Source organism: Corapipo altera, unplaced genomic scaffold (assembly GCF_003945725.1).
Source record: "Corapipo altera isolate COAL_440 unplaced genomic scaffold, ASM394572v1 61305, whole genome shotgun sequence".
Classification (NCBI taxonomy): domain Eukaryota; kingdom Metazoa; phylum Chordata; class Aves; order Passeriformes; family Pipridae; genus Corapipo; species Corapipo altera.
Genome location: NW_020884909.1, coordinates 7908968 through 7920212, shown reverse-complemented (window position 1 = coordinate 7920212; position 11245 = coordinate 7908968). Strand labels below are relative to the sequence as shown.

General features: G+C 57.1%; 2 protein-coding genes across 6 annotated transcripts in view; one reads left to right on the top strand and one right to left on the bottom strand.

Annotated features, from left to right (window-relative positions):
- The first annotated feature begins 30 nt into the window (after positions 1 to 30).
- TRMT10B (tRNA methyltransferase 10B) lies at positions 31 to 2790 on the top strand. The gene is made up of 6 exons (XM_027652998.1): positions 31 to 186; positions 355 to 507; positions 837 to 915; positions 1216 to 1283; positions 1507 to 1630; positions 2136 to 2790. Exons 1-6 carry the CDS (start codon positions 31 to 33, stop codon positions 2321 to 2323), a joined length of 768 nt encoding a protein of 255 aa, XP_027508799.1. The 3' UTR covers positions 2324 to 2790.
- FRMPD1 (FERM and PDZ domain containing 1) overlaps positions 2784 to 11245 on the bottom strand; it is a 27608-nt gene continuing 19146 nt past the window's right edge. For all 5 annotated transcript variants that reach the window (XM_027653004.1, XM_027653001.1, XM_027653005.1 and 2 more), the window contains 7 exons: positions 11029 to 11165; positions 9839 to 9965; positions 9398 to 9493; positions 8853 to 9035; positions 8328 to 8475; positions 7271 to 7948; positions 2784 to 6283 (listed from right to left, as the gene is read on the bottom strand). In XM_027653004.1, coding sequence (XP_027508805.1) covers positions 4089 to 6283; positions 7271 to 7948; positions 8328 to 8475; positions 8853 to 9035; positions 9398 to 9493; positions 9839 to 9965; positions 11029 to 11165 — 3564 coding nt within the window. In that variant the 3' untranslated portion in view covers positions 2784 to 4088. The remainder of the gene's footprint in view (positions 6284 to 7270; positions 7949 to 8327; positions 8476 to 8852; positions 9036 to 9397; positions 9494 to 9838; positions 9966 to 11028; positions 11166 to 11245) is intronic.

Sequence of the window (11245 nt, the reverse complement as noted above, 5' to 3'; positions counted from 1 at the left end):
CGGGCCCCGGGGCACGGGGACGGCGCGGGGATGGCGGTCGGCAGCGGCCCCGCCGGGCCCGCGCAGCCCCCGCTCCCCCGCGGGAGGGTCCCGGCTGCCCTGGCCCGGGAGCGGCTGCTGCAAGCGCGGGCGGCGGGGCCGCGGCTCTGCCTGGACCTCGGTGTGGCCGGCGGCATGACCGAGAAGGTACGAGGGGGCTGCCCGGGGGGGTTGCTCGGGGGTCCCGGGGATGCTGCACCCCGCATGTGCCCGTCCCTGCCCCAGGCAGGGCACCGAGAGCCTGGCGGGACCGGCCCCCAGCAGAGCACTGGTGTGTCCCCGATCCCGCTCGGTGCCATCCCTCCCCGTCCCCAGGAGAGCGGCCGCCTGGCCTCGCAGATCCGCCGGCTGTACGGGGCGAACCGCCGTGCCGCCCGCCCCTTCTGGTTGTGCCTGACCGAGTTCGCGGCAGGGACGCCGATCTACGAGCAGTGCCTCCGCATGAACGACGGCTTCGCACGGTACCTGGTGAGAGCTGAGTCCCGTGGTGGGGACTCCTCGAGAACTTGAATCTCATTTAAAATTAGATAATTGTTGCTGTTCTCCCTTCCTCAAACCACACCAAAGACTTTTGATGAGGAGAGAATTTAATAGAGTTTGAGATATGTAGTGTTCAGTGCCTATACAGAACCATTTTCCAACTGAAAGAGGAAAACCCAAAGCCAGTGTTTCTGTAGGCATTTATACATCCAAACAGCAGTGTCAGTCCCAGGATATCTGTGTCTGGGGGGTTATTTGTTCTGGCAGATAGACCTTGAGCTGATGGGCTGCTCCTCTCCCTGCCTTGTGTTTTTCAGATGGATACAACTCCAGAGAGTTACCTGGACCTATTTCCTTTGGATGCCATTGTTTATCTCACTCCTGACTCTGAAAATGGTAAATATTTCACATGCTTTGGGCAAGGGCTGAAGGTTGAATTTTAGGAATTTCTTTTTTAGGTGGTTTTGTGCCTCAAGTGAGTGGGTTCCTCACATTCCCAGTCCCATATTGCACAAGACGTGCTGTGTGCTCAGATCTGGTGCTAAATCTGCTCCCGTGGGACCTGTCTGTCCCTGAGCCTCAACGCCCAGTGAGGGGGCTCTGCCCACTGCTGTCCGTAGGAGTGGGGTCTGCTGGGAGAGCAGCATCTTGCAGGATTCACTGCTGTGTGGGGCTGAGCCAATGTCCTTTTCCTAGTCCTTGAAGACATCAATCCGGATAAGGTGTACGTGCTGGGAGGGCTGGTGGACGAGAGCATTCACAAGGTGGGTGCTACCTGCTCCATTCCCTCACGAGAGCAGAGATATCCCAGTGGGGTTGCTGCCACCAGCATCCCTTTTCTCTCAAATCCTGCCCAGACCCAGCAGTGGGCTGGGCCAGGCCACAGCAGTGCAGGTGCCACGAGGCCCAGGGCAGGTTTTGGCTCTGTGGCTCCTTGTGCCACACGTGTGTGAGGCTGTGTGGCAGCGTGTCTGTGTGTCCCTGCAGCAGCTGACCCTGCAGAGGGCACGGGAGCAGTGCCTGCAGACAGCCCGACTCCCCATCCGTGAGTACATGGTGAAAGCCCCCAACTCCAGGAACTACCACTCGGAGACACTGGCCATCAACCAGGGTGAGGAGCTGCTCTGGGGCTGTGCCGGGGCTGGGGGGACATGCTGGAGTGTGGTGTGATCCCTGCTGATCCCTGTTCCGAGGTCTGTGTGCTCCCTGGGGGAGCTGTGCATGAGGCAGGGCACAATCTGGTGGGGGGGTGCTGGAGGGCTGTTGTTGGGAGGGTGGGAGTTCAGGGGCCTGTGCCAGGCTCAGTCCAGGGAGGGTGTTGGTGTCCTGTACTACCTTGGGCTGGCACACTTGGTCACAGCAGAGGATTGCAAGCTGGAATTGCAAGGTGATTGGAGATGGGCTTGTGTCCTGGGCCAGCTCTAGAAAGTTCTTGCCCCTGAGGTGGATAGGGGCTCTGTGTGCCCAGGGGAGCCCTGAGGTGGGGTCTCAGCACCCAGGAGTGATGGTGTGGCCCAATACAGGGGGGGGTCAGCTGTCACCCCTCCCTGGTGTTTGGTGGGTGTGTAGAGCTGCTGGCACAGGTGTGTGACTCAACACCTCTCTGCTCCTGACAGTCTTCGACATCCTGTGCACCTACTACGAGACGCAGAGCTGGCCAGCGGCCCTGAAGGCTGGAGTCTCTTCTGGAAAAGGCTTTGTGCTACGGGAGGGAGCAGAACGGGTGGAAACAGCCCAGCACAGCACCGCCCAAGGAAACTCTTTATTTTGTGAAGAGCTGCACAGGCAGGAGGCACCAGCGTGACTGGGCACAGGGAGCACAGTCGCTTGTCAGAGCAAGGGACCTTTCCAGAGCAACACCTTCTACCTCAACAGTGCCACGCCAGACAATCTTCATCCCCCTGGGCAGGGAACAAGAGCTGGTGGAGCCTGGGATCAGTGAAAACTGACGTGAATTCAGTTTTGCTTCCTTGCAGCTGTTTGTTTGTGACTCCTGCACCTCCACTTGTTGTGGGATAGGGAGGAGAGCTCTGATGTGTTTCCTTCATTTTAGTTAAACAGTGAGTAAGGTGAAGTTAGGATTGCAAAGCTTATGGGAGAGGAAAATCCCTTCCCATGGGACAGGACAGTGCTGCTCCCACAGGAGAATGCAGGATGGGAGGCAAGGGCACCATGTCCCAACAACTTAAACCCAGTTGAAGACTTGGTGAGTTGTTGAAGCCTGTAGCTAGTTCTGTGCATCTAATCTAAAATAAAACGTTTAGATCCCCATTGTGTCCTTACAGTTACTATGTGTGGTACCTTGTCATGTGTGACATGCACAGGTGTGTCCTGCTGGGAGGTACCTGGGCTGGGCTGCACCCTGCACAGTGCAGGGATATGTCCCACAGCCCCAGCATGTTCGTGCAGCTGTGTCGATGTGTTACCTCAGCCGTTGCTGCCAAAAGAGACCCAAAGCCTCACAGCCACTGGCAGTGAGACCTGAGGGCCGTCTGAGGTAACTATGGTTATGTGTTTTCATTTCTTTTCACAGCAAGAGTGTCTCACACACCTGGAGTTCTGCCCAGGTGAGGCTGTCAGAGGGGCCCCAGCAACAGCTGTTGGGAGGGCTGTTGTGGTTTAACCCCAGCCAGGGGTTAACCTCTGCTTATCCCCAGGTTAACCCACAACAGGGGCCCAGGGTGTTGTGGTGTCAGCGGTGGATGTGCCCTGGGGGCTCTTGGCAAGCTGGAGGTGGAGGTGACCCGCTTGGGCAAGCACTGCAGTGCTGCCTCTCAGGAGATGCAAAGTGAGACCACCTTCACAGCTCATACCTGGCCAGGGTGAGCTGCACCTGGTGGGAGTGAGGACAGAGGCTGGTCCTTGCCCATGGAGGCCGTGGAAGGGTCACTGCACAGCTCTGACAGTGGCATTTCGGTGTTGGGGCTTGCTGGTTCCTTCTGGCAGACCCAGAGCTGTGAGTAGCATGGGGCTGGGGGGCAGTCAGGGACTGCCTCATGCATCACCAAACAGAAAAGAGTTGCTGCTGACACAGGAATTGCAGTGGAAGAGAGGGAGATGGTGCTACCTCCCCAGCCTGGGACAACCATTCCTGCCCTCAGATGGAAAAGTGGGTGAATACAGGATCACTGCATTCCCTTGGCCACAAAAGGTGGGCAAAGCCACCTGAGGTTCTTCACATTAGGCCAGGGTGGGGTTTGATGTCTCAGAGCCTGCCTGAAAATCCAGGAGCGGGTGAAAGTTAGGCCAAAAGGGTCCTGTCCTTCCCCACAGGTGACAGAATGTGGCTGAGACAATCCCCTGAGAGAGGACACCTGCATGGCCGCTGGGAGGTGAGGGATGAGCCTTGGGCAGGACACACACGCCACTGCAGTGCTCCGAGAGCACCCTTGGGCACAGCATCTCTTGGGGAGCCCAGCTCCCCGTGGCACCTCTTGTGAAGGACGTGTCCTCCCATGGCCGTCCTGGGGCTGTGGGGCTGCACATGGCCATGGGGGGAGAGCCTGAGGTGGACAGAGGGCACACAGCTGGGCACACAGCCGTGCCATCGTGTGCCCCCACCCAGCCTGTCACAGCCACGGGGGTGCCCTGAACTGCTGCAGGAGACAGAAGATGGCAGCTGAGAGGGCCATGTGCTGGCGGGCAAGGAGCTTGGCCCCCAGCTCCGGGCAGCCCTGTCCGTGGAGCTGCTGGTGGACAGCCTGCACCAGCCCCTGGTAGGTGCCCACCACGTCCCCCAGTGCGGCCCCCAGCTCCCGCTGCCTCTGTCTGCAGCGCCAGCAGTGCGTCACCTGGAAGCAGGTCACTGCCAGGTGAACCAGGCGGTCAAACGTCGCCCTCAGCGCCCGCTGCACCTCCGTGAGAGGCTGCTCCGTGCTCAGGAGCGCTTGGCAGCTGGACAGCAGGTCCCAGGAGGCCCAGCCCAGGGCACCCTTGCTGTCTGCACCCTGCTCTGTGCACTGATCTTGCAGGTGGGTGGCCTGATTCCCAGAGAGCTTCCCCACAACCTCCTGGAGCTCCGCAGTGTAGGCCAGGAAGGAGGAGAAATCTGCAGGGCTCAGCCACGCCTGGTCCTTCAGCTGCCCGAGCGCCTGGACATGGGGGTCCCGCCCGGCCACGTCCCCCGCGATGGACACTGGGAACCCGCTCATAGGGGTCCCGGGGAGGCTGCGGCTGCTGGTTGGGGGGGTGGTGAGGGGCCCCAGAAATGGAGGGGGGCTGGTTTCATGCTCCCCCTTGTCGGACTGGTGGAAGCAGCCGATGTAGGGCAGGCGGCAGCCACAGCTGTCGGCGCCGTGTGGGGACAGAGAGCTCTGTGCTGGGGAACAGCCCCGGGGCATCACTGGGATGGGGCAGGAAGGGGTCTGCTCACCCTCCTCCTCGTTAAAGCAGAGGAAGGAGTGTTTCACAGCCCTGTGGTCTTCTGCCTCTTTCCCCAACAAGCCCAAGGAAATTGGGCCTGAGTTAAACAGCCCAGGAGATGGAGCCAGGCAGGAGTCCTTCCCCACCTCAGGAACCTGTTCCCTGGGAAAAGAAGCCTGTGCAGGCTGCGGCTGCTGTTGAGCCACATTCCCTGTGTGTCCTCTGGGCTCCCCATCACTATCACCCAGCCCCGAGCTGCTCAGCAGCTCCTGCCCAAAGCCTGCTCCAGCTGGGGATGTTGGCATCTCCCTTCCCACAACGTCAGCCCCTGTGCACCCACTGGTTCTCTGAGAGGCCAGAGGCTTGAGTGGGACATCCACCCTGTCCTGTGCCAGACTGAGTGATGCGAGGTCTGTCCTCACCCCAAATGAGAGCCAGGAGAGGCGGGTGAGAACCCCAGAGGCACCACAGTCTGCCAGGAGCTGGGCTGCGTCTGGAAACCCCACGTGGCCCTCGTGCACTTTCCGTAGGGCCTCCCCATTCACCACCTGTGGGCTCCTCGCCCGGGACTCGGGCACATCACTGCTGCCATCAGCACAGCAGCTGCCACCGGCTCTGCTCTTCTGACAGGGAGCCGGGAGCAGCCCCTGGTCCTCAGCCACCTCCTGGGCAGGGGCCACACTGGGGTCAGGAGCCAGTAGTGGTAGCAAGAGTTCGTCAGCAGGGCAGGTCCCCTCCTGGCCACAGGATGGGGTCACAGTGCCAGTCTTGTGCTGGGTGACCATCACCTTGTCCCCCTCCTCCAGCGCCCCTCGGGCCAGCCAGCCCTCAGTGGGCACACGGTTTCCCTGGCTCAGCACCCTGGGATCTGTCTCCAGTGGGGAGCTTTCCTGGGCAGCTTCGCTCTGTCCTCTGGGCAGGAACTCCTCTTCCTCTGTGGACAGCAAGGGGGGGTGTTCTGTCGGGAGGCCACTGTCTTCCTCCCCACGCTGGTCACCAGGACAGCGAACCGCCGAAATGGATGAAACCACTCCTTCCATCACCGACTTTGTCTCCATGGTGTCAGGCTCCATCTCCATTGGGTCACAGCAGGAATTTGTGCCAGCAACGTCCCTCTGGGCCTGGGTGGCCACAGGAAGCCCCGTGCCCACGTCCTTCCCCGTGTCCTCACCGAGGAGGAGGCTGGTCCCCATGGAGGGGAAACTGACCTGGGAGGTGTAAGTGGTTTTCAGGAAAGACCTTCTCTTCTTCAGGCTCTTGGCATACATCAGCTCCTTCTCCCCCTTGTGCTTCTCCCTCACTGTCTGTCCTGTTGATGGGTCCTCCCCCAAGCTGTAGCACCTCAGTCTCTTGGGGATGCAGGAGGAGTTCTCTGTACCCTCCTGGGATGTCATATCATAGCCTGATGGCAAGAAAAAAACCACAGAAATCAGGAAACAGCTCCAGGCAGCAGAATATCCATATACCTATGCAGAGGGCCAAAAAACCTCTCAGCACAGCACCTGGAATCACAAACACAAATGAACAGCAGCAACACCTGGCTCCCAAGGGCCAGGGGAAACCATCTCTCATGATCGAGCACCTCCCTGGTGTCAGAGATGTCAAGGAAAAGGCAGAGCCTGTTTCTGTGGGTACAAACACCAAAGCTCATGGTCAGTTATGAGGGCTCTGGACAGTCCCCTCCCAGGTGTGCTGGAGTTGCTTCACCTGATGGCAGATGTGGCTGTAACTCCCCAGTTAAATTTGGTGACAGCAGCAGCAGCTAGAGGAACACTGCCCGTGGCTGTATGGTTATTATCAACTAGAAACACAGTCAGAAATTCCCAGCTGGATATTTAGATGATAAAAACTTCCAGAGATGACAATTTTTTGTCTGAACACAGTAGAGTGAAAACGCACTAGTGCAAAAGTCAAAACTGTTTAATGGCACAAACTAAATTCTTAAGAGGTTCAGTTAATACTGACAGAGCAGAAAAAAGAATCCTCTCCCTTGTGAGGAAATACAATGACTGGGGAGTTGCTCAGCCTCAGGAATCCTTGATCCAGCCACATAACATGTCCCTGACCTGAATATGACTTTTGATCTTGGGAAACAATGTTTTACAGGTTTTGGCTCTCCTCAGCTCAGAGGAAGAGAGCAGATTCCAGAATGCCACACTCATGTGAAAACTGACTTTTCCTGCGACCCAGTTCTTGGATGTGATAACAAATCCCCCTGCAATGTCATGCTGAGGAGTGGCTTGTGGAGCATGGGTGTTTGAAGGTCCTTCAAAAATCCTGGGGAAAGTTTTTTGGAAGGTGATTCCCCCAGGCAGACTGATGGGAGAACAGGCAGCACCCCAGCCCAGGTGGGAGGAAGGTGACCTGCAGCGCGCGGGTGTGGGGTTACCTGCCAGCGCGCCCGGAGGGCTGAGCCTGTCGGCGGCATCGTAGAACTCCTCCTCGGAGCTGGAGTCGCCGAAGCCCGGGGGCGGCTCCAGGACGAGGTGTCCATGCCCCGCGGGGCGGGCGCTGCCGGCGGGGGATGTGCCGTAGCACAGGCTGTAGTAGCCCGCGGTATCCATCTCGGACAGCCGCGTCTCCAGCGCGCTCGCCCCCGCGCCCTGCTCGGAGGGGCTGCCCCCGGGCCCCTCTGCCGCCGGCACCTGCAGGAAGCAAAAGTAGTCCCGGGACCCCGCCCCGTCGGGTCTCCCCGCCGCACACACAGGGACGAAGCTCCTGTCCGAGCTGCTCATCTCCTGCACGGTCGGCGTGTAGAAGTGGAACAGCTCTGGCCCGGAGGAGGAACACGCTTCCAACTCATCTTCCTCCAGGGCGTCCATGGAGTCGCTGGAGCCGCTTGTCTTGAACCCCCGGCTCTCGGAGTTGGCCGAGTCGGACGCCTCGGACGTGCTGTCCGTGGCATTGTCACCCCCGTCCCGCGGGTCGGTGCCGTTCCCCCCGGGACTGCGAGGCTCCCCCGGCCCCTCCTCGCTGCCCTGTTCCGCGGGATGGTGCCCGCGACGGTCTGAAGAGGATTCCAGCTCCCAGGAGTCTTCAGAGTCGCTGCAGGCTCGAGATTCGTACCCTGGGATTCAAACACACGCGTCAGCCCGTCCCGTGCGGCGGGGAGGGGGATCAGCCTACAGTGGGAGGTGCAGCCGGACCTCGGGGGTATTTTTACCCCAGAGCAGGATGCCAGGGCAAATTCCAGCTGACCCCTTGCCCCAAGACTCGGTCTCGACCCCCACAGGCATGCCCCTATCACAGAACCGCGGAATCATGAAGGTTGGAAAAGCCCTCTAAGATAATCAAGGCCAGCCTTAATCCTATGTGGGCGCCACTGCGCAGCTCAGGGCTACTGCCCCTCACGATGCTGTTCCCCGGAGGGAGTAACGCCTCCACCGGTGGGGAATCCACCCACTTCCTCCCCATCCTTTGGCAAAAAGAGGCTGCTTTTTTTAAACCTTCTTCAGCTGAGACACGGTGCAGCTGCTGTTTTTTGTCTGCCCACGTAAATATGGAGGTGTTTGCATCCACAAAGAGTCTGTAGTAGCCGATGATGAGGCAGACGAGATCCTTTGCACTGTTTGATTCTAGCAGCAGAGTCAGCACCTGTTTAATTTGTTTTGGGGTGGGGAGAAAAGAGAAAATGTTAGAATAAATAAATATTTGTACCACAGTCTGCAGGAACATGCTGCTCAGTGGCAAGGCACCCACTCTCACCCATACACCCCTCAGTCTGTTTTTGCAGGAGTCACAAAGAAGAGAAATCTATTAGTTTTTCTTGGCTTTTGTGCCTTTGATGGAGGAGAGCAGGAAGAATCACTTTTCTCCAGTAATTTTTTTTTGTTCTTCCAATGAGCTTTCTCTCCCAAGTCTGTCCTAAGCCCTTTGTGCAGGTCACACCCCGAGCCCAGTGTAAGATTTTGAGAAGGTGGTGTGAGTGACTCCTCCCACACCCTCTGGCCCATCATGGCAGAGCCACTCACCTTCAGGTCCTGCAGGTAGATCTTGACCGTGCTGACTCTCTCAGACTCCTCGCTGAGCTCCACCCTGCTGATGCTGGGGAACTCGGCCAGGCTTGTGACAATGTTGAGCTTGCTGTTGATGATCTGGCTCACCCCATGCTTGGCACCCACCAGCAGTGCCACATACGACTCCCTGTCCTGCAGCTGTAGGGACAGAGTTTAAAGAAACCTCTTGTGAAGAGAGAAGAGTTCTTTTTTACTACAAGGTTTAAGTCTTTCCAGTGTATTTTAAGGAGTTTGTGAAGCCTTTCGAGATTTCTTGAGTACTTCATACAACACAAAAAATACAGACGGGACTCATCTGAAGAGCAAGACTTACAGCTTTCAATTAGAAATTTTATGCGTAACTATCATGTAGGCTGGTCTGTTATCCACTTCAATGGGACTATGCCGAGTTTCCCCAGCAGAGCCCCTTATCAACGTTTGCCATGGTATCTCAGGACAGGGCGGAGCAGTGTCCTGCAGGGCAGCACACCAAAGCCAGTTACATAAATTACAGCTCGTACCATCATGGTGGCATTGAAGATCTTCCCACTATACATCTTCAGCTCTCCCAGGATCTGCAGGTAGCTCAGGCGCACCTGGGTTGCTGTGAGCTGGTGCTTCATTTGGCAAGAGAGGAAACACCATTTAGAAACAGGTACTGCAGGCTGGAAGACTTTCATGCAGGACTGTGTATCTGACCAACATGTTCAGCTCAGTCTGGACAGGCAACAGGGGTGTCCAGGACCATCCCACATGGCCCACTGGGCATCCCAGAGCAAACTGCAGCAGGACACACAACACAGGGAAGTCGCGGAGTGTGGGCACAGACAAGGGAAAGGCAGGAGAAAAGCCCCAAGTGTTGCACAGGGAGGAGACCCGCAGAGGAGGGACACTCCCTCTTTGGCCCCAAGAGACACTGCTGCCATGCTAGGAGGTCCCAGGGCTCAGGGGTTATACACTACCTTCTGCCGAGGGTCCAGCAGCAGCTGGTTCCGCTTCAGGTGGTACCCGATGGCTTTCTTGATGTCCTTCCCCCTCATGTTTCGAAGCAGGGTGGGAGAGATGAAGTTTTCGATTCCCCAGTCCCTCCTGCCAGAGAGAGAGGAAGGGAGCAGAGGGGGTCCTGTCCATGCTGACCCCCAGCACCAACAGGACAGGGCAAAGGCACCACACAGCCTCACGGGGCTGTAACACACTCTGCTACCTGCAACTGCCCCAGGTCAAGAGAGGGGCTGGAGAACCTACACTTTCATGCAGAATGCCTGTTTGCACCTGCTTTTACAGGAGCTAATTCACAAGCTCTGTCAGCAGAACATTCCCAATCTCCCCTCAACGCCCAGAGGATGGAGATTCTGTCATTGCACTCACCTTGCTTTAGTGACAAGATTATGACACTTCAGATCCCTGGACCCAAAAACATGAGCCTTGTGTGCTGCTGGGGGGTTTATTCAGCCCAGGTACTACCTACCCAGGAGGTAGGAGCACTGCAACTGCCACTTGTCCTCTGCTCCCTGCACACAGCTGGGCACATCTGGCAGCACAGTGAGTCATCACATCTATGTCTGTTGATTAACAACTGGCTCATCACTAGTTCCTAAAGCAGGGGGTTCTCTAGGGCAGGTACAGCCTAACAGTACTGACCTGCAGCACAGCACACCTGCTCCTTGGTCATTTCCCCCCAGATTTCATTAATTCACAGGATCTATCACTTTTGCCCAAAGTAGGTAGTTCTGGCATGGTTCAGGTGAATGAAGAGATGTGCTGGCTATGCAAAGCTGGTGATTATCTCCTCTCTCTCCAGCTACTGCAATCAATACTGGCAGGAGCAGCTTGGGTAATCATCACTGTGTGAGAGATCTGCAATTTCAAGTCCCAGCTCCAGTGACAGATCAGAACCTCCCTCTGTCTTGGGATACGCCCAGGTGTTCACTGTCTGTACTGTTCAAGTAGTTCAGCAGATTAAGGAAAGGGAGACCCATGAGGCAACCCTGCCCTAAAACAACCAGCACAACCAAGAGGCTGCAGTTCCTCTGAGTCACAGTCTCCTATCCAGAGCCAAACACCAGGCAAACATTGAGCTGATGTCATGTTTAGGTGGCTCCTTCTTTTTCCAGGCTTAGTCACAACAGAACACAGAAACATGCGAACTTACTCAATGTATTTCAAGGACACTTTCTGTGCCTGAGCACACGCATAGATCCTCTCCTGTATGTGCAGAGCAGCCAGACGTAACGCCAGGCTGCACTTCATTTCCACAGCAAACCTTTCCTGGAGCACATCACTGCAGCTCTGGAGCAAAGAGAGCAGAGTTAGCTCAGAAAGAAGTCAGGATGAGACCACTGACATGACATCATGCATCCAAATAAGGG

What these genes read in the sequence shown, in the direction of transcription:
- TRMT10B (XM_027652998.1), top strand. Translation starts at nt 31, where the DNA reads ATGGCGGTCGGCAGCGGCCCCGCCGGGCCCGCGCAGCCCCCGCTCCCC. An exon ending in CACTCCTGACTCTGAAAATG is followed by an intron (nt 916 to 1,215) that starts GTAAATATTTCA and finishes TCCTTTTCCTAG; the next exon opens with TCCTTGAAGACATCAATCCG. An exon ending in TGGACGAGAGCATTCACAAG is followed by an intron (nt 1,284 to 1,506) that starts GTGGGTGCTACC and finishes GTGTCCCTGCAG; the next exon opens with CAGCTGACCCTGCAGAGGGC.